The sequence below is a fragment of the Mus caroli genome, chromosome 3 (genome assembly GCF_900094665.2).
Source record: "Mus caroli chromosome 3, CAROLI_EIJ_v1.1, whole genome shotgun sequence".
Lineage (NCBI taxonomy): Eukaryota > Metazoa > Chordata > Mammalia > Rodentia > Muridae > Mus > Mus caroli.
The window spans coordinates 88,951,353-88,973,298 of NC_034572.1; the positions used below are offsets into that span (position 1 = coordinate 88,951,353).

The 21,946-nt window shown below is 44.5% G+C and overlaps 2 protein-coding genes across 6 annotated transcripts in view; one reads left to right on the plus strand and one right to left on the minus strand.

Annotated features, from left to right (window-relative positions):
• The window catches only part of Pogz (pogo transposable element derived with ZNF domain), a 60,841-nt gene extending 45,949 nt beyond the window's left edge, over positions 1 to 14,892 (plus strand). For all 5 annotated transcript variants that reach the window (XM_029475117.1, XM_029475118.1, XM_021157778.2 and 2 more), the window contains 12 exons: positions 2,283 to 2,389; positions 3,178 to 3,515; positions 4,652 to 4,806; positions 7,027 to 7,127; positions 7,554 to 7,700; positions 9,324 to 9,458; positions 9,600 to 9,769; positions 9,922 to 10,062; positions 10,616 to 10,672; positions 10,842 to 10,954; positions 11,208 to 11,232; positions 11,347 to 14,892. In XM_029475117.1, coding sequence (XP_029330977.1) covers positions 2,283 to 2,389; positions 3,178 to 3,515; positions 4,652 to 4,806; positions 7,027 to 7,127; positions 7,554 to 7,700; positions 9,324 to 9,458; positions 9,600 to 9,769; positions 9,922 to 10,062; positions 10,616 to 10,672; positions 10,842 to 10,954; positions 11,208 to 11,232; positions 11,347 to 13,018 — 3,161 coding nt within the window. In that variant the 3' untranslated portion in view covers positions 13,019 to 14,892. The remainder of the gene's footprint in view (positions 1 to 2,282; positions 2,390 to 3,177; positions 3,516 to 4,651; positions 4,807 to 7,026; positions 7,128 to 7,553; positions 7,701 to 9,323; positions 9,459 to 9,599; positions 9,770 to 9,921; positions 10,063 to 10,615; positions 10,673 to 10,841; positions 10,955 to 11,207; positions 11,233 to 11,346) is intronic.
• A 2,224-nt stretch (positions 14,893 to 17,116) lies between these two features.
• Positions 17,117 to 19,815, minus strand: Psmb4 (proteasome subunit beta 4). Its single transcript, XM_021157812.2, has 7 exons — positions 19,627 to 19,815; positions 19,299 to 19,505; positions 18,927 to 19,073; positions 18,456 to 18,537; positions 17,714 to 17,830; positions 17,465 to 17,553; positions 17,117 to 17,234 (listed from the first exon to the last, which is right to left on the minus strand). Exons 1-7 carry the CDS (start codon positions 19,764 to 19,766, stop codon positions 17,222 to 17,224), a joined length of 795 nt encoding a protein of 264 aa, XP_021013471.1. The 5' UTR covers positions 19,767 to 19,815; the 3' UTR covers positions 17,117 to 17,221.
• Positions 19,816 to 21,946: the final 2,131 nt, after the last annotated feature.

Sequence of the window (21,946 nt, forward strand, 5' to 3'; positions counted from 1 at the left end):
CCCCCCCCCCAAAATAGAGCAATCAGGGAGGAGATATTAATAGACCCATGTGATAGGAAGTGGAGGGGAGTCCTGGGATTGTAAGCAGGACCAGGGGTAGGTAAAGGAAAGGAGCAGACATGTGTAGAGAGGATCAACCAAGACTGGGTGTGCATGAAACTGCCACAAGGAACTTCCTTTGTATGTTGGCTGAAAAAGAAGATGGTGTGTAACTAGGAAAATGATCTCTTCAGAGAAGATCTAAGATTATGAGAAAGTAGTGCCTTGATCTAGCCAAATGATTATACTCTTTCTTCATGAAATATGTGGATCGAAGTTGAATAATTCAGAATATAATAAAAGGAAGTGTCGGAATATAGTTAGAGGAAGCTATAATTGTTTTTTGTTGTTGTTTTGCTTTTTTTCAGTTTTTCTTATTTGTTGTGTATGGGTGTTTTGCCTTCATATGTGTGCATGCCTGGTGCCCATACGAGCCAGAAAAGGGCATCAGGCCTCCTTAAACTGGAGTTAAAGATGTTTGTGTAGCACTGTGTGTTCTTAATACCTGAGCCATCTGTCCAGTTGTTTTCAAAAGTAACAGAATGGGCTGGTAGGGTAAGATGGTTCAGCATGCAAAGCTGCACACTGCCATACCTGACAGACAGCATGAGTTTGATCTCTGGGACCCACACTGAAGGACAGAACTGACCACACACACACAATAGATTTAAGTGACATTCAGGTGAGGATATAGAGGAAGTGGACCTCTGTGTACTATTGGCAAGGACATAACACTGTTCAGATACTGTGAGAAATAGTATGACGCGTCTCCACAACATTTTTAAGTTTCCATATGCTTTAGAAGCTTGGTGTTTGAGCATAGATTGAAAAGAATTGACAGCAGAGTCTAGAACAGAAACCTGTAACCTGTGCTCACAGCAATGTCAGTCACAATTGGCAAAAGGTGGGAACAGCCTAATTCACATTGCAGTCCTGAGTGGATGAACGAACGATATGTGTTATGTTCACACAATAGTCAATAGTGCTTAGGCTTAAAAAGGAACTCTTTTTTTTTCTTTCCAGAAATTTTTTTTATTTACTTTTGTGACTATATTTTAATTATATTTCTTCTTTCCCTTTCCTCCCTCCAAACCTTCCCACATATCCCTCCCCCACCTTCTACAAACTTATGACCTCCTTCCATCAGTTGTTATTATATACATATATGTATTTGTATATACATGCATATTCCTAAATATAACCTGTGTAGTGCATATAATGTTACTTGTAAGTATAGGAAGTATTTTTGACACAATACAACATGGAGAACTTTAAAGGCATTGTTAGGCTCTGTGAGATGGTATCAAAGTCCAGACCAACCAGGGTTGCATAAGGAAGATCCTGGTCAGAAAGGCCCGTTGTAGTCCTAGCTCCTGGCGTGGGTAGACGGGAGGATCAGGAATTCACAGCCAGCCACAACTGTATCTTATCTTTAAGGCTGGTGTGGACTACAAGAGGCAGGCACTGTCTTAGATAAAACTGTCCCCCAAAATAGTTTCCATTTTATAAGTTGAGACAAGTTCTGGAAATTATACATGAATGTACTTCCTCCCCTGAAGCTGACTTGAAGCTAGTTACACTCTGAGTGCTGCTTTCTGTGTATCATAGTGTCACAATTGATACATAGTTTTGCTTTTAAATGTGCTGTCCCTTTGTAAGCCAAATGGTCTGTAACTAGATAGTATAGACCGAGCTGGCCTGGGACTTCAGATCCTCTAACTAGATACATAGACGAAGCTGGCCTGGAACTTGATCCTCTTTTCCCCTCCCAAGCACTGAATTTACAGGTATACATCGCTGTGCTCAGTTCCATTACAGTTTTTAAAAAGAAAATGTCTGCCAAGCACATGGTACATGCCTGTTATCCCAGCACTTGAGAGTGGAAACAGGTTAATCATGAGGTCAGTGTTAGCCTCGATTACACAAAGATGCTCTCTGAAAACAAACCAGAAAACCATAAATGGGAGAGAAAGAAAAAACTTTACCTAATTGGAGTTGGTGGTTTAAAAAAGGGGGTGTGGCATTTGTAGCTCATGAATCAAAATAGAAACTGGCTGCTAGTTGAGATGGTCTCTGGGCATCAGTTTGCCAGCCCTGGCCTAGAGTTAGAACAGAAAAGGGACTGTGTCTCACACACAGTGCCTCTCATGCTTGCTCTTTACTCTTGGCTCTCTCCTCAGGGACTGTGCAGTCTCGTCCCCATATGCTTTACTAATCTTAACAATTCTTGTCCCTTCTTCCAGTGACCTCTTCCATCCCAGTGTTTGACCTCCAGGACGGTGGACGGAAAATATGTCCACGGTGTAATGCCCAGTTCCGTGTTACTGAAGCTTTGAGAGGTCACATGTGTGTAAGTGATACCACCCATGATAAAGATCCAGCTTAAGTGGCCTCTTCTACCTCTTCTAATACTGGAATCATGAAAAGCAGATGCTTAAATTGGCTTGGAAACTTGTAAAAGCTGTTCTTTCTTGTGTTTTGTTGTAGAATAGGGCTATGAAAACTGGGACTGTGATAAAATACATATAAAGACCGCCAATAGGTGATTGAGCACTTACTGTCTTACGTGATCGATCTGATCTCATAGGACAGCAAGTTTGTCAAATAAGACCTCAGCTCCATTTTAACTCCATCACTGGGAGTATGAAAACCTGTTACCTTGTCCCTGCTTTATTTGTCGTCGTTCAATTTTCTTGTATCAGTCCAAATGGAGCAGTTGGACCATCTTTCTCTAGAAAGCTTAGAGTCAAGTGATGCTAGTTCAAGACTCAAGAAAGGCGGGAGAGGAGCAGTGAGTGAGAGGTACAAGGCTTGAGGCTGTGTGGACATGGAAAAGAGAAGTGTAAACTCTTGGGGCCACTGAAGGAAATGAGATGAAAGCTGGACGAAGACCACCTTAAACCCAGCTCAGTGTGCCGGCAAATGCCTACAGTCCCAGCTACCCAGTAGGCTGAGGCAGAAGGATTTTGTGAACCAGTGGCCTAGCCTAGACAGCTTAAATAAGATCCCAGTGTCCAAAAACATGTCCTTTATTACCTACATTAACAAAGCATTCCAAAGGACTGTAAGTGACATGATGGATTTATTATCTCGTCCTAGTTCCTGATAAATGGAATGTTGATGTCGTTTCTTTTACAGTACTGCTGCCCTGAAATGGTTGAGTACCAAAAGAAAGGCAAGTCCCTCGATGCAGAGCCCAGTGTCCCATCGGCAGCAAAGCCCTCGTCCCCTGAGAAGACAGCCCCTGTTACTTCCACACCCTCCTCTACACCAATTCCTGCTCTCTCACCACCTACCAAAGTACCAGAGCCAAATGAGAATGCTGGAGATGCTGTCCAGACCAAGCTTATTATGCTGGTCGATGATTTCTACTACGGACGGGATGGGGGCAAAGCAGCCCAGCTCACGAGCTTTCCTAAGGTTGCCACGTCTTTCCGATGCCCTCATTGTACTAAGAGGCTAAAGAACAACATTCGGTAAGCTTGAAACAACAGCCTGCACAGAAGTGCACAAGTGTTCTTATTACATAGTTAAGTTTTTCTTTTGGGAAATATTAACTATGATGCAGTCTTTCTTCTTTTATGGTTTTTTTTGAAATGGGTTTTCTGTGTATAACTGGCTGTCCTGCAACTCACTCTGTAGAGCAGGCTGGCCTCAAACTCAAGAGATCTGTCTTCTCCTGAATGCTAGAACTAAAGGCATTTACCACCACCACCACCACCTGACTTAGACAGTCTTGTTAGAATTTTTAGTGGGCAATACTGTTGAATTATTTCATTATGGTAATAAGAGATACCTTTAACTTTGAGTAAGGAACACAGTCTCCTTGAACAGAATATTCTTTTAGTTTTAAGAACTTGTTATGGCCGGGCGTGGTGGCGCACACCTTTAATCCTAGCACTTGGGAGGCAGAGGCAGGTGGATTTCTGAGTTCGAGGCCAGCCTGGTCTACAAAGTGAGTTCCAGGACAGCCAGGGCTACACAGAGAAACCCTGTCTCGAAAACAAACAAACAAACAAACAAACAAACAAAAAAAGAACTTGTTATATGGGGGCTGGACAGATGGCTCAAAGTTAAGAGCACTGACTATTCTTCCAGAGCACGTAGGTTCAGTTCCCAGCACCCACATGGCAGCTGAGAACTGTCTGTAACTCCTGGATCTGACACCCTCACATATATAGATATGGATGGATGGATGGAGATGTAAGTATAGATGTATACATAAGCAAAACTTCAATGCATGTAAAGTAAAAATAAATTATTTTAAGAAGTATCTATTAATATGGAGCTGGAGAAAGGGCACAGAAATTAAAAGTGCATTCTGCTCTTACAGAGGACCTGAGTTCAAGTCCCAGTATCCACATAAGGTGGCTCACAAATGTCTGTAACTTCAGCTACGGCCTCCTTCAGCACTTGTATGAATGACCCTATACACAGACACACATAAATACACAGAATTTGTAAAGGACCATCTTTCTGGGCTCAGAAAAAGACTCTCCCAAATGGAGGGAGTTGTAGTTGGGGAGCAAATCATATTTGTTCATAACTGTATCATATCTTTCATCGACTGCTGACTTAGTTTTCTGTACTTTCTCTTTGTGCTGTGCTACAGATTCATGAACCACATGAAGCACCACGTAGAACTTGATCAACAGAATGGTGAGGTGGATGGTCACACTATCTGCCAGCACTGTTACCGCCAGTTTTCCACCCCTTTCCAGCTCCAGTGCCACTTGGAAAATGTTCATAGTCCCTATGAATCTACTAGTAAGTTTGAAAACTCAAACTCCAGCAGAGGGGTGGGATCTATGTTTTCTTTGCTTACTAAATGGCACTAGCAGAGAGCTCATTATACCCAGATAATAGTAATACAGGAGTACTTTTCTCTATTTTCTAACAAGCATGATTTTAAAGTACTTTGCTATTAAATTGGTGTTGTCCGTGAAATAGTAGGTGGTGAGCTAGAATGTTAGTTACAGGTTTTACAAAATAGGAACAACACCAAACACTTAGAATAACAGAAGTCATCTGCTTAAAACATACATTTGTTGTTTGTTTGTTTGTTTGTTTGTTTGTTTTAGACACAGGGTTTCTGTGTGTGTGTAGCCCTAGCTATTCTGGACTCACTTTGTAGACCAGGCTGGCCTCAAACTCACAGAGATCTGCTTGCCTCTTGTCTCCTGAGTGCTGGGTGAAACATAAGCTTCTATTGAGTTGAGTTCTTTCTTGGTTGGTTGGTTGGTTGGTTGGTTTAGTTTTTGAGACAGAGCTTTTCTGTGTAGCCCTGGCTGTTCAGGAACTCACTCTGTAGATCAGGCTGGGCTAGAACTCAAAGAGATCTGCCTGCCTCTGCCTCCCAGTCTATTCACCACTCCCACCCCCCATGCTGCGATTAAAGGCATGCACCACCTCTGCCCTGCTTCCAGATTCTGGAGCTGGAATTAAAGATGCTTGTGAGCTGCCCAGTGTGGATGCTGGGAACTGAACTCCAGTTCTTTGCAAAAGCAGTTACTGCTTTTAATATACTTTAACCACTGAGCCATCTCTCCCTTTTTATTCAGAATATTTCTTAAAGGATTGTCAATTTTGTTGAAAATGCAAATTATCTTAAGTATAGGAGCTTATATAATTATAGTATGTAGAGTAAGACAATATTATATGTTAGATTTAGAGGCTCATTGAAGGCAGAAGTAGGAAGGCCACTTAGTTCAAGGCAAGCCTGGCCTACATAGTAAGGTCCTATCTCAAAATAAGATAATATTACAAACATGTCTTATATGATAGCTATTATGGGTAAGATCATTACGATAGGGGAAAAGATTTTGTCGCCAGGTTTCACAAAACATGGTGATAAACTTTTAGTTTTAAATATAGGAAGGAGTTAGAAAGATTCAGAGGGTGGGCCATTCATTGTCTAATAAATACTTAAAACTTTAAGTCTATGTTTATATTTGCAGAAACTTGAAAGACCAGTGGACAAAGGAAAACACAGACAAATATAGCTCTTTTGCTAGCCATACTTTATAATTCAAAATATGAAGCAATTAAAAATTTTACCAAAAATTTAGAATCATATCCTTTTAATCAAGCTTGACAAATTTCTGAGCATAATTCTCTTGAATCTGCTCATACTGAAAGAGAAGTGACATTATATACACCATTAACACCAGCACTTGGGAGGCAGGGACAGAATGATAGAAATCTGAGTTGCAGGTTTATCATAAGCGTTATGATTATGATAACATTAATTTACATTATATACATAAGCGTTGCAGGCTATACAGGGTTGTGTAGTAAGACCCTGTCACAAAAACAAAAAAGCAAACATCTCTTAGTGTTTGTCAGCCATTTCAGAACAAATTCTTCCTTGTACTTCATGGACAGTCAGTAGATATTTATGAATTATTTATAAATGAACATCTTTGTTCCTGGGTATAGGCTTAAACTCATGTTGTGGTTTGAAAGCACTTACTCGGCAGTGAGAGACCCATGCTGTAGATGGATTGGAAGCTGATGGGCAGCAGTCAGTTGTGAGGGTTTCTACCATGTTCTTGTCTATCATAACAGAGGTGGCAGTCTAGGTCACAGTGGGTATGTCCTAAAGAAATAAGAGATAGGAAATGGACAGAAGGCGAATGTGACTTCAAGGTAGGAGCAAAGAGGGAATGTCTGGTTTAAAATGCAAATAGTTCACAGTCTCCTAGACTAGAGCTTTGTTAAAAGGCTGAGTTAGAGAGAGGGATATTATCATCAGCAACACAAATGTTAGAGCAGAACCAGTGTACAGATGTGATGTGTCGGTGGATCTTAAGAGATATGGTCTTGCACTTGGGTAACAGAGGCAGGTGGATTTCTGAGTTTGAGGCCAGACTGGTCTACAGAGTGAGTTCCAGGACAGCCAGGGCTACACAGAGAAACCCTGTCTCAAAAAACCAAAGAGAGAGAGAGAGATCCAAGTCCATGTCTCAATGATTTTTCTTCTTCCAGCCAAGTGCAAGATCTGTGAGTGGGCCTTTGAAAGTGAGCCCTTGTTCCTCCAGCATATGAAGGACACGCACAAGCCTGGAGAGATGCCTTATGTTTGTCAGGTAATGCCTTTTTCAAACTGATTGTAAACAATACACTAATGGATATTTCTAAATACCCACTGTACAGCTTCCATTTATGAGCTCTGAAGAGCGATGGGAAGAGTAATAGTGCAGCTCCTATAGGTAGGACTTTGTAGAAGATAACACCCAGACAGGGGACTCAGTGCATACCAAGAGCCGTCTCCCGAGCCCGTCTCAGGATAGAGGATGCTTTTCTGTCTTAGAGAGTGTGGGTTGTTACCAGACTCTGCTGCCCTTTACTGTCTCCATCACAGCTAAGCTTACCATCCACATAGATCTCCCGTGCAGATCCAGAACAGTGACACCTGTGCATTTAAGAATACTCCTGGATCAATCTTTGTTGTTATTTCTCTTTATGGCTCCAGTTGTTCACCTTACCCTTATTTTCTTTCTTGAATAACTCAGGTGTGTCAGTATCGCTCCTCCCTCTACTCTGAGGTAGATGTCCATTTTCGGATGATCCATGAAGATACTCGGCATTTGCTTTGCCCGTATTGCCTAAAAGTCTTCAAAAATGGCAATGCCTTCCAGCAACACTACATGAGGCACCAGGTATCAAGCACAAGCAATCCTGTATTCTTATTTGAGGTTTTGGCTCCTAGGGACAGGGTTGAGATAGATAAATAATGTTGGTAGAGAAGATAATATTGTGTTAGCAAACATCATTCAGTTCTTGTTTCTTCCTACACACTAGGTTAGATGTTAGAGGTTTAGTGTTAAAAGGAAAATACACACACAGACACACACACACACACACACACACACAGACACACACACAGACACACACACACACACACAAACATGAGGGCTTTGTGAATAGGGGAAGATACAGAGAAGCATCTATTCTGGGAACTGAAGGAATATCCAGAAAGAAGTGCTGTTTCAGGTCTGAAGGATGAATAATGGTGGGGAATAAAATAGGACGAGCGGACTGGTGAGATGGCTCAGTGGTTAAGAGCGCCGACTGCTCTTCCGAAGGTCCGGAGTTCAAATCCCAACAACCACATGGTGGCTCACAACCATCCATAACGAAATCTGATGCCCTCTTCTGGAGTGTCTGAAGACAGCTACAGTGTACTTACATATAATAAATAAATAAATCTTTAAAAAAAAAAATAGGACAGAGCCAGTGTGTAGGGAGGTAAAGAGTGTTTAGAGCAAACGGTAGAGTACAAGGTACATGTTGGAAGCTATGTGCGGATAGATTATGGGGATTCTCCTAGGCTAGGAAAAGGATTCAAGTTCTGCAGTGATAGGTTTAAGATTTTACACTGCCAGCACTAAGTAAACTAAGTCCAAGCTAGAGCAGAGGGAAAAGATTACCCAAAGGCTTTAATCAGGTAGGCCATATTAGTGGTTGTTGGCTTTTGAAGTAGAGAAAAGGGATGGAGTCAAGAGGCATTGCTAAAATTATATATATTTACAATGCAGAGATGGGTTAAGTGAGATAGCAAGGGAGTAAGAGTGGCTCCTGAAACAAACACTGCCTTTGTCAAGCTGCATACTCAAAAACAACTGTATATAAAGATGTATTAAGCCCCCTACCCCACATTCCACCTCCTGGAAAAGGGGGGGAAGCAAGAATACAAAGGGGAGTACTATGCTTTGTATGTGGTCTTTAAAGGGGTATGGCTGGAAAGTCTTGGTGATAGGTGCTTGCCTAACATAAGGAAGATCTCAGCTTTTTGCTTGCATCCCTAACACCACTAGAAAGAAACCAAAGAAAGCTTTGCTCTGTGGTTGTTCATATACATAGCCAGTGAAAAGATGTCTGTGGAAATGAACCAACAACCAAGAATTAAAGGCAGACCTAGAAGGTGGAGGGGACAGAATGAGAGTCTGAGTTGTTCTATTGTTTACTTGACATCATCTATGTTTTTGTGTGCTTTAAAAATCAAGAAGACCGTCCAGGAATAGATAGTACTGTCTGTGGTGCTAAGGTGACCTAGCTGAGCAGGCGTGTGCCACTGACCATGCACTCCAAGGCGTGACTGAGAACCTGTGTGTCTCGGCCTTCACTTTGTCAGGGTGTGAGATAGCAGTTCTCAGTGATCTTGCCTGGTTCTTTTCTTATTCTTAGTAAATTCCAAACAGAAAGGAAGGAGAGAGGTGCTGGTTTTGATTCACTAGAAACCTTTAAGCGATTCTTGTCTGTTTTGCTTTTCTTCACTTCAGAAGAGAAATGTTTATCACTGCAACAAATGCCGGCTGCAGTTTCTCTTTGCCAAGGACAAAATTGAACACAAGCTGCAGCACCATAAAACCTTCCGTAAGCCTAAGCAACTGGAAGGCTTGAAACCAGGCACCAAGGTAAGAGTTTGCCAAGGTTGCTGTCACAGACTCAGGGAGAGTAAGCGTAGGTGTGGACAGAACCCTGAGGTTTCCTGTGAGTGTCATCTAGTGTCATCCTATGAGTGTCACCTAGCTAACTGTTCTTCCCTTGGTTCTCAGGTGACAATCCGGGCTTCCCGGGGGCAGCCGAGAACTGTTCCTGTGTCTTCAAATGATGCACCTTCTGGCACCTTGCAGGAGGCAGCAGCGCTGACCTCCACTGACCCCCTACCTGTCTTCCTTTATCCCCCTGTCCAGCGCAATATCCAGAAGAGAGCTGTTAGGAAAATGTCAGTGCCTCCTTCTAAATGATAGGCGGGTGGGGACTATCTGGGCAGGGTATTTCCTAATAGCCAAAGAAATCAGATACAATCTCTTTCAGGGTCAAAATCTTACGCTTATGTGATACCTGAGGAAGTAATGACAGTTTTGTTTTTGACAGGAGCGTCATGGGCCGGCAGACATGTCTGGAGTGCAGCTTTGAGATTCCAGATTTCCCTAATCATTTCCCTACCTATGTGCATTGTTCTCTCTGTCGCTACAGCACCTGCTGCTCTAGAGCTTATGCCAATCACATGATTAAGTAAGTCATGAGAAACCAGGATTTCTAGTTTGGAGTCCAAAACTTATTTAATTCCCTCCCATTTCTATTTTGTTTTTTTCTTCAACTTTAAAGCTGTGTGTCCATCTCTTCTCGGAAGGTAATAGAACAAACCATATTGAGTTGGCTCTGTTAGTCTGCTCTACATAATCCCCTAGGGTCTCCCTACTGCAAGTGTAGCCCGAGCATTGGATGGGAGCTTGTTAGAAATGCTAATCCTTTTTTATATTTTTAATTCTCTCGTATATTACATCCCAACAGCAGTTTCCCCTCCCCCTAGTATTTTTCCCCCAGCCTCCCCTCCACCCCATATCCACACTCCCTCCACTTCACCTTAGAAAAGAGCAGGCCTCTCAGTGACATCATTTTTATCTAGGCCTGAATTAAAATGTGAATTGTAATTGATCCTCCAGTTATTTTGTGTTTATATTGAAGTTTGAGAAGCCTGATGGTCAAACTGGTGTGGATTGTGAAGGTGTCTCTTTGGCTGGACATTGTCATTGGTTGTAACTCTCTGCTTCTTTGTCTTTCTCAGCAATCATGTTCCACGGAAAAGTCCCAAGTATTTGGCTTTGTTTAAAAATTCTGTAAGGTAATAAAACACTTTTTGGTGCTCTTTTGTTAATAATATCAAGTCTTTTATTATATAAAGTGGTTATGTGACTCACTCCCATATTAAACCTCAAAGTTTAACTTTGTTTAGTGTTAATTGCTGTTTGTATCTAATACACTCTTGGTCCTCTTCTCTCCTCTTCCCACAGTGGAATCAAGCTGGCCTGCACTTCGTGTACCTTTGCTACCTCCGTGGGAGATGCCATGGCCAAGCATTTAGTGTTCAACCCCTCCCACAGATCTAGCAACATCTTACCACGGGGTAAGAGGGGGAAACTGGTACTGCGGGTAAGATGTCATACTGTATGAGCCAGGAGGAGCATCTTCCTCTGGCCTCACCCATTCACTGTTTAGATGCACACTATAGCAGACTATAAGCATTCTAACCTGGGAAGGCTGGCTATAGTAAGAGCCGATTAAGGGGGTAGCATGTTGAAATTCCAAGATATATCTATGGAATGCTTTTCATTTCTCCCCAGTGAGCTAACCATTTTTTCCCAATCTCATTTTCCCAGGGCTCAGTTGGATGTCTCACTTAAGGTAATGCTCATTTCATGGACACTTTGCACAATGTCTGTTCTTCCTAATACTGTGATTTAACTCCTGAAGTGTAACTGACATTTCTGCTCTCTGCTCCCATACCCATTCCTTTAGGCCTGGCCAGGCTCCTGAACGAGTGTTGGACTGGAGCATGAAGAATACATATCTTCCACCTCCCCTCGTCCCTAACAAAGCTGCCACTGTGAAGCCTGTAGGAGTCACCCCAGCGGAGCCCCAAGAGCTGGCAGGTCCTGTGCTCCAGGCACTTCCATCCCCAGCCTCAACTGCAACCCCACCAGCAACCCCCACTCACCCACAGCCCTCCGCCCTGCCACCCTCGGCCACAGAGGGGACTGAGTGTCTGAATGTCAGTGAACAGGAAGAAGGAAGCCCTGTCACCCAGGATCCTGAGCCAGCATCAGGTGGTGGAGGTGGCAGTGGGGTTGGCAAGAAAGAGCAGCTGTCCGTGAAGAAGCTTCGGGTAGTACTGTTTGCCCTGTGCTGCAACACCGAACAGGCGGCTGAACACTTTCGAAACCCCCAGCGGCGAATCCGTCGTTGGCTTCGACGCTTCCAAGCCTCTCAGGGAGAGAACTTAGAGGGCAAATATCTCAGCTTTGAGGCAGAAGAAAAACTGGCTGAATGGGTGCTGATCCAGAGAGAGCAGCAGCTCCCTGTAAATGAGGAGACCTTGTTTCAGAAAGCCACCAAAATTGGACGCTCTTTGGAAGGGGGGTTTAAGATCTCCTATGAGTGGGCTGTGCGCTTCATGCTTCGGCACCACCTCACTCCCCATGCCCGGCGAGCTGTCGCCCACACGTTACCGAAGCATGTAGCAGAAAATGCTGGACTCTTCATTGAGTTTGTGCAGCGGCAGATTCACAATCAGGACTTACCTTTGTCTATGATTGTGGCTATTGATGAGATCTCTTTGTTCCTGGACACAGAGGTGCTGAGCAGTGATGACCGAAAGGAGAACGCTCTTCAGACAGTGGGCACAGGGGAGCCTTGGTGTGACGTCGTGCTGTCTATCCTAGCAGATGGCACTGTCCTCCCCACCCTTGTTTTCTTCCGAGGACAAGCAAATCGGCTCGCTAATGTGCCAGACTCTATATTACTAGAGGCCAAAGACAGTGGCTACAGTGACGACGAAATCATGGAGCTTTGGTCGACCCGTGTATGGAAGAAGCACACAGCTTGTCAGCACAGCAAAAGCATGTTAGTGATGGACTGTCATCGCACTCACTTGTCAGAAGAAGTACTGGCCCTGCTCAGTGCCTCTAGCACTTTGCCTGCGGTGGTCCCCGCCGGTTGTAGCTCCAAAATCCAGCCACTAGATGTATGCATCAAACGAACTGTTAAGAACTTCCTGCACAAAAAGTGGAAGGAACAGGCTCGGGAAATGGCTGATGCTGCTTGTGATTCTGATGTCTTGCTTCAGCTGGTGTTGGTCTGGCTAGGTGAGGTGCTGGGTGTCATTGGGGACTCCCCAGAGCTAGTTCAGCGGTCCTTCCTTGTGGCTAGTGTTCTGCCAGGTCCCGATGGCAACGTTAACTCACCCACACGCAACGCTGACATGCAGGAGGAGCTCATTGCTTCCCTAGAGGAGCAGCTAAAGCTAAATGGAGAACAGTCTGAGGAGCACTCGGCTTCTGCCCCCCGACCCAGGTCATCTCCTGAAGAGACAGTCGAGCCTGAAAGCCTTCACCAGCTTTTTGAGGGGGAAAGTGAGACGGAGTCTTTCTATGGCTTTGAGGAAGCTGACCTTGATCTGATGGAGATCTAGGTGCTGAGGCTCTGGAAGCTATGGAGTCAGGAAGGAAGGTGAGGGAGGTTAGAGGGGCTTAGACAAGATGGGTACCAGTGGGGTGCTTGGTTTATAGTTTCAATTTTATGCCGCCACTCCCAGCATTGACTCTTCCTGTGAATTTGTGGGTTATTAGGAACATCGGTAGTGATCAGTTCTGAGCCAAGGAGCTGGCCCATTGGTTACTCCTAAAAACATGTTTTTGTGACCCTTTTTTTTCTTCTTTAATTTAAATCACTGTGTTTGCTATTTTTCTGACAAAATCTAGGAAAACAATCCTTTGTGGACAGATATTAAGTTGTTTCATTTCCCCGTTTACCTCAATTGTATCATAGTATTTCTGGATTTTGTTTGTTTTACTGTGTGGCCAATGTCTTTGGGCATGATACTATCTAATCATTGTTAACATGAGAACTTTGCTGCAGATGGAAAGAAAGAATATGTAGCTGACAAACTGACTATTACATATGTGGATAAGTTTTTTTCATTGTGGTCTTAACACTTTTATATAAAAATGAAAATGAAAAATGAATCCCACTGAACTCTTTCCTTCTGCTTCTTCCCCCCCCCACCCCCCCTCCCCAGAGGTGCTGGCTTCTTCAGCAGCTCTAGATATAAAATTGTGGCTTTAAAGCGTGCATGAACCACCTTGAACATATAGAATGGATAGACTTTTCTGTCCTCACCACCCTCCACCAAAATATAACAGAAACAATATTTTTTGCACTTGTAACCCTTGACCCCTTTCCTGATTTTTCACAACATCCTTCACTCTGGACAAAGGAGCACATGTGTCCCTGGAAAGCAGAGGTACTGAGTGAGGTGATGAGTGTTTCAGGTGGAAGCCATTCCTAGTCTCTGTCTTCAACAAGCCCCGTGGCGTAGTCCCTTCTCTCTAGAACTTTGTCCTGTTATGCTCGCTCTGACGGCACACCTGCTCATCACAGGTATAACTGGCATATGTTAAGTGTTGAACTAAAAAGACAGAGTGCTTCATCTCCTGCTTACACGTGACTTTCCTGTTCCTCTCATATTCAGAGAAGAAACGGATGTGAAAAGCATAGAGGTGTGCACAGAGAAAGACATGAATCTTTATTTTTCACTGCCAACTTCAAGGAAAAATTTTCTACAGTTTGCATGAGGGATTTTTTTTAAGAAAATATGTACTCATGGTGATAAACCAAAATGTACTGTACCATAGAGGAGAACAAACCTCCCCCACAGCCACACCGTTCTTATCCATCCTGAGGCGTTCAGAGTTTCCTCCTGTGAGCCAAGGAGGCAGCCTGCACACGTGTGTAAGTGGTTCATCTTTAAAGTGTACATAAGTGGAGCATTTAATAAAACAAGAGGAAATGGATTTATAAACTTTTTTTCTATGTGTCCCCATTGAATAGGCTTTCATAGACTGGGAGATACTCAAGACATGCCCGCCTGGTGGCACAGGGGTGGCGTCTGTGACCACCAGTGCTTTCCCTGCAGATTTTGTTTTGTCTTTTTAACTCCCAGCACACTATAACATAGTGAACAGGACTGATCCCAGAAGTTTGGCCTGCTCTAAACCCATGGCGTTGGAGATCTGAACTGAGGAGCCACCTGGGCTGGTCCCCAGCTTTTTGCGCAATGCCATTTTATTGGTGACGGACTACACTTCAAAGCCAACCTTCTGCCTTTGAGAAAGCTGGAGAACTGTAAATGGTCACTTCAATCTACAGCCTAATCCTCTTTGGTCGTCTCTGCAGCAGCCACAGCCTTAGCAGAGCTGGGTTCCTGGCCTCTGCACATTGACTTTGGATGGGTAATTTTTGGTTGTTTTTTTTTTTTTTTCCTTTTTTTAAAGATCATGGTAACCGTGAATCAACTGGGTTTTGGCAAGCAAGTTGTCTTTGTGGACTCTGCCTGCATGGCTTAGTAGTAGAAGGAAGTTTTTTTGGTTTTGTTTTTTATAATTCAGTTTAATCAATAAACATGTATTTATTGACAACTTTCTGTGTTAAGTATATCAAAGTTCCCAATTGACCACCCACGATTTTCTTTGCGTGAACGTGTCTGCAGCTGTCTGTGCCTCGCTCGATAGTGCCATGCAGAAGACCCGTGATTGTCATTTTTAGAAATCAAGGTTCAGTGGGACGGTGGTGGCACACACCTTTAATCCCAGCACTGGAGAGGCAGAGACAGATATATCTTTGAGTTTGAGACTAGCCTGGTTATAATGAGTACCTGGTCAGCCAGTTACAAAGAAATCCTGTCTTGGAAAACACCAAAATACAAAAATAAATCAGGGTTTAAAACCACCCCAGGGATAGGACATGACTGACTTCCAGCTGAAACAACTACACTTAGAATTCATTTTTGTTTTTGTGTATTGACTGTTGGCACCTCATACCATTAAATCATGCACAAAGGTCAGGACAACTCTTGAGTCATCTGGGGATTAAACTTGGGCCTTCAGGTGTATGTGAATACAGGCACAAGTGTGGGTCTTCAGTCTTCACTCGCCACCGTATCTGAGAGACTTTTGTTCTTCTGTTTGCTATGCCAAGCTACCTACCTGGCCCTGGAGCTTACAGGGCCTCTCCTGCCTCTACATGCCATTTGGGATTACAAGTACTTGAGCTATTTTGTCCAGCTTTTCTATGGGTTCTGGAGATTCAAATTCAGGTCTTCACACTCAGCAAGTGCTTTAGCAACTTGAGCCACCTCCCTGCCCCACTTAGGTTTTTGTAATGATTTTATTTGGTTATGTGTATGTATGTGAGTATGTATACAAGTGCAGGCGCTCATGAGGCCAGTCATCGGATGTCCCCTGGAATTGCAGTGAGATGCTTGTGAGCCACACATTCACATGGTACTGAGGCTCAAACTCAAGTCAAGCCCGCCCTCTTGGATGCCGAGCCATCTCTGCAGCTCCCCATTCAAGGTTTCCTAATGAACACATGCTTTCAAAGAACCAGGTGCTAGATTACAATAAGCATCAGATGTTTGTACTCTATCTACTGAATGTGAGGCTACGTGTGTAGGCATAGGGTCTGAGCACCACCCTGGTACAGTAGCTCTGCTACATACATACCTCATACCTGTCTCTGAAATTGCATTTTAACAAAAGTCAGGTTTGCAGCCATCATTAACAACCCCTCCCAAACAAAAACAAAAATAACCCCTTACATTCTTTTAAAATGTAGTGCATGGGAGAAAAATGAGAATATTGTATGAGCCCATTGTGTTATCAAACGTAAGTCAAATCTACAAAAACTGTATGACAATCTGGGGTCTTCTCTGTTGTCATGCAGAAGAATCCTATACTTGGTAAGAGACCCTAAATGTCCCCCATCACCACCTGTAGTCCCACAGGTAGCTTGAGAAGCTGAGGCAGAAAGGACTATCCCGAGTCTGAGGCCAGCCTCAGTGAAGGGGCTAGGGAAATGGCTCAGTCAAGTGCTTCCCTTGCAGGCATAAGAACTTGAGTTCAACACTCAGCATCATGTGCTGTGGCATGCATACTTACAATCCCAGTGCTTAGGGCAGCAGAGACAGAACCCCTGAGGCCCGGCGGCCAGTCAATCTAGCTGAACTGATAAGCTCAGGTTCATGAAAACCATGTCAAAGCCAGGCATGGTGGTGCACGCCTTTAATCCCAGTACTTGGGAGATAGAGGCAGGTGGATTTCTGACTTTGAGGCCAGCCTGGTCTACAAAGTGAGTTCCAGGACAGCCAGGGCTATACAGAGAAACCCTGTTTCAAAACAAAACAAAACAAAACAAAAAACCAAAACAACAACAACAAAAAAAAAACCCAACAACAAAAACAAATAAGAAAATGGAGCATAATTGAGAAAGACAACCTCTGGGCACACACATTAAGAGTTAAATGGTTCTCTCCAGGAAAGGAAACAGCACGGACATGGTACAAAGCAGTACTTGGTAGCTGAGGTCTCAGTGTGACCATGTTAGAATAAACACTGAATTGCCAGTTATGCCAGAAGCTTTTACCTCTAGCATTTGGGAGGCAGATTTCTGTGTTCCAGGCAAGCCTGGGCTACATGATATCCTGCTTCAAAACACAAAATCCAACTCAGTGTAACACTTCAAACAACTGATTTATTTTACAAAAGTCTGCCTTTGAGCCAGCTACAGTCACGTTTAGAAGAACAAAGCTTCAACACTCTGGACATTCATCTGGATTTCATTCAAAGCCACTAAAAAAGAAGAAACATTTAGGGAAAATGAAGGCGGATAAAGGCATCAACTTCTGAAGGAGCTCCCCATTTCCAAGACCACCCACCTGGAGAGTTCCCCCCGCCCCCAACCTGGAGAGGTTCCCTCCAAAACCATCCACACGGAGTTTCTGCTTGAGCCTCCAGAAGAGCCATTCTGTGAAAGTCAAGAGCTTCCCTCTGTCACCCATTTCCTACTGTAGCTTACTTACCTGATCATGTGAGCAATGTCCCAGTTGGTCTGTGCTGACAGTGGTCCTTCTATCTCGACACCTTTTTCAGTTACAGTGGCAATTTGAAACTGAAAGAAGGCAAAACGTGCAATGATAGGGTCTCACTATGTAAACCAAGCCCGCCTCAAATGCAGAGTCCAACCCACCCGTGTTTCCCAAGTACTGGGATTAAAGGCATGTACTACCATGCCTGGCTCCAGAATTTGTACCTTCCAGCCCATTTCTCACCCGGTTATACGAACGGGCATCTCTGTAGTACAGCACTCTCATGCAGCGCTCCACAAGCTCCCGAGCCTCAGTCTGACTCAGCACTGGCTGCTTCTCTAGAACTTCTCGAAGCAGAGGCTACACAGGCGGGCAAAACATTGGAGAAATTAGACTGGCTTAACAGAAGGCAACCTACTCTCACCCCTGTAAACAGGCACCAAAGCGGATGAGTTTTCTACCCACTGTTTCAAAAGAACTGGGTGCTGGCTTTGTTTGGCGTTGAGTTCTTTTGTACAGGTATGTGCACGTGCACGTGCACGCAGAAGTGAGAAAACAGCTCTTAGGTGCTGGTTGTCTCCACCACGGTGACCCCAGGCTGCCTGTCAGCCTTGGCAAGTGACTTAACCCAAGGAGTCTTTGTTTTGTGTTTGAAATGGAGTGAGTCTTGCTATGCAGCCTACGCTGGCCTGGAACGCATGGTCCTCCTGGCCTCAGCCTCCTGTGCACTAATATTACAGATATGTGCCACCATGCCCAGCTAAGACTCTCTTAAAAGTGGGGAGGCCTAGGGCTGCCACTGTTTCCATTCCAAGGCTGTTTCTTGTCACTGGAAGTTAATGTAAATGTATTCTCCTTAGACAAAGAAAACCAGCTGCCCAATGTTAGGATTCCAGCCTGTCTCTTATCAGAATTCCAAGGGAAAGAGATTAATTGCCTTCTCATTTCTATTTCTCTTCTCCCCGTCGCTAAGCCCACTACTTACCTGAGCCAAGTATGCACCATAACCAGTGGCCAGTGAAGGGGCTTCATAAGCTACACCAAGCATGTCCACATAACCGAGGAAGCTAGAGGGACAAACACATCAAAGAACTGATTTAATCTTCCATCTCTTTTTTTTTTTTTTTTTTTTTGGTTTTTCGAGGCGGGGTTTCTCTGTGTAGCCCTGGAGGTCTGAAATAAAAGATGGAAATTCTCTGGGGTCAAAAAGCCTGAGGGTGGGGAAGCAGGATAGCTCGGTGGTGAGGGCACTTGCCAGCATGCCCGATGACTCAAGTTTGATCTCTAGAATCCACAATGTAGAAGATGCATGCATGCACACACAAACACACACACACACACACAGAGTATTACACAAGCACAAATACCAAAAGAAGTGTAAAGAACCATTCTGTTTAAAGACTGAAGAGACACTACATAGGTGCTAGGTTAGGCGGTCAAGGAAGTTATCAAATACCTTTCTCCATCAGCATAGCCTCCAATGACCATGGTGTTCCACAGGGGATTCATCTTGGAGCGGCGACTGTACATGGCTCTTGTCAACCATGAATGAATAGCTCTAGGGCTATAGCTGTGTCCATCTCCCAACAGCTCTTCATCAATCCTTAAATACAATTGAGAAAGCAATGATAACAGAGGTCAGGTTCCCCACCCCACTCCCTGTTCTACACACAATTCTACAATCCAAGACACCCCCCCCCCACCAATGCCAAAAAGTATTCCAAACATTCACAAATGTCTCAACAATTACCCAAAGTCTCAAGTCCCTCCATCCCGCCTACAGGAATAATAAACGGAAGGCTGTCCGCTCCACTTGGAGGCGACTTACACCATCTGGCCGAGAACTTGTTTCAAATACTGGAAATCAGCGTAGTCTCCCGAAGCACCCAGCATAGTGCTGTCGTTGACTCGCATAATACGAGAGATATTGCGGAAACGAGCCAGGGAGCCGTAGGAGCCCAGCATGTCTGCAGCAATCACCACTCCGCCGTCGAACTTCACCCCGAGTACCGATGTCCCGGTCACCATGGGGTTCCTGAAGCATGAAAAGGGTCCCTGAGCGCGAGGCCGGAGCCCCGATTGCTGCCGCCCGCGCATCAGAGGTCCCCGCATCCCGGCCCGCCGCCCATTCCCGGAGCGGTGAGAGCGCGACTCACTGGGTCCGAGTGATGGGACCCTCGCAGGGCGCCGACGCCGGGTCCATGAGGCCGCTGGGGGTGGACGGGATGCGGTAAAACTGGCCCGGAGTCGGACCCCCGGCCCAGTGGCCAGCCCGTGACTCCCAAAACGCTTCCATCTTAGTCACCTCAGCCGAAAGAAATGAAAGCGCTAGCGTCACCGGAAACGGAAGTGGTCCTTTGCCACGCCTCTCTTCTTCCTGCCTGCCTCTTCAATGAGTCCGGACTCCGGCTCTGTATCAATAAAGCCGTTTGAGGAGTCCTGGTCCAGAGTAGCCGCCAAGACTGACAGAAATGTACAAGGCCGCATCCCCGTATCCCACTGCAGTAGGGATGCCTAGATCCCAGCATTCTGACAATTCAGGAGGAGCAGGCCGTGTGGGACAAGCACCAGGACCTGTTACCATGTGCTTTTTGGATCAATATCAAAAACAAGGCTTGAGCCGGGCGTGGTGGCGCACGCCTTTAATCCCAGCACTCGGGAGGCAGAGGCAGGCGGATTTCTGAGTTCGAGGCCAGCCTGGTCTACAAAGTGAGTGCCAGGACAGCCAGGGCTACACAGAGAAACCCTGTCTCGAAAAACCAAAAAAAAAAAAAAAAAAAAAAAAAAACAAGGCTTGAAGAATCACTGGACCCAAGCTCTCTTACTGCTTTACTTCTCAAAGCCGGCCAATGGAGCAGGCATTATCAACTTATTTGATAGATAAGAAGCCAAAGCATAAGTTACAGTGGTTTACCCCGTTACAGTCAATAAAAGGTGGAAAAGATACAAACCAAGGGGAGAGATGGCCCACATTTATAGCACTCAGGTTCGAATCTAAGCACCCACGCTGTGGCTGACAATCATCTGTAACTCCTCTTCTAGCCCTGAGGGCACCAGGCACTTACATGGTGAACAAGGAGGGAAGAAGGGAGGGGAGGGAGAGGGAGAAAGAGAGAAAATCGTAGTATTCAGAAGGCTGGAACAGAAGGAATGCCTCCAGTACAAGGCCATTCTGGAGTACACTCACACAGAGTCCAGGCCAGCCTGAACTACTGAGAGACCTTGTATTAAAAGAAAAAAGAATCCACCACAGTGAACTAGAGGCAGTGGAGGAATTCCCCTGCCCCCTCAAGATAGCACACAATAGGTTTCATTACAACCTTTTCATCCTAGATGTCGTTTTACTCTGCCCTCACTGGTGCCCATGTCAGTGCCTTCCCTGTCTTCCTGCTTCCTCTTGCTACTTTCCTTCCTCCCTGTCTAAGTAGACCCTGCGTGTTCCCACTGACACGTGTTCTATTACCTTCTAATCTTCATCCCTAAAGAGCTTTTCCTTATGGGCACCTTTCTACTTTCCTGACCTAATACACACATACAAACACACCTAGATTCCACATATGAGAGAATATTGATGTTGAAGTTCTGACCCAGGACAATTGGCTGAGGTGCATATTTAACATATTAAAGTGGACATAGCCTCCAGGTTCTCCCAGCATCCCTCAGTCCCTACCTGGCACATCCCACCCTTTACTCTGAACTTTCCAGCCCAGGGGCCAGGATTCCCCTCCCCACAGAGGCTCTTTCCTATATAATCCAGACATTATTTGACAGAATATTAATTTTGCCTAATATTCTCTTGTATTTCCTTCGGAGACTCTAGTGTATACAATCCTTTTTTTTTTTTTAAAGATTTATTTATTTATTATATGAGTACATTGTAGCTGTCTTCAGACACACCAGAAGAGGGCATCGGATCCCATTACAGATGGTTGTGAGCCACCATGTGGTTGCTGGGAATTGAACTCAGGACTTCTGGCTAAGAAGAGCAGTCAGTACTCTTAGCCACTGAGCCATCTCTCCAGCCCTGTTTACCATCTATTTGAACATGTCCCTGTGGCTCTTTTTTTTTTTTTTTTTTTAAGATTTGTTTATTTGGGGCTGGAGAGATAACTGTTCTTCCTGAGGACCCAGATTTGATTTTCAGAACCTACTTGGTGGCTAATAGCCATCTATAACTCTAGTTCTATAGAGCCTGACATCCTGTGGGCACCAGCCACTCACACGCTGCATCCACACACACACTAAACAATAGTAACTACTATCATGGCTTCTCAAACTGTGTTTTCTTCGTTTTGTATGATGGGTGTTTTGCCTGCAGGTGTTCAGGACATGTGTGTGGTGTCTTTCATAGCCAGAAGAGGGTGCTGTTTCCTCTGGAATTGTAGCTGCAGGTGGTTGTAAGCCACCAAATGGATGCTGGAATCAAATCAGCATCTTTTTTTTTTTTTTTTTTTTTTTTTTTTTTTTTTTTTTTTT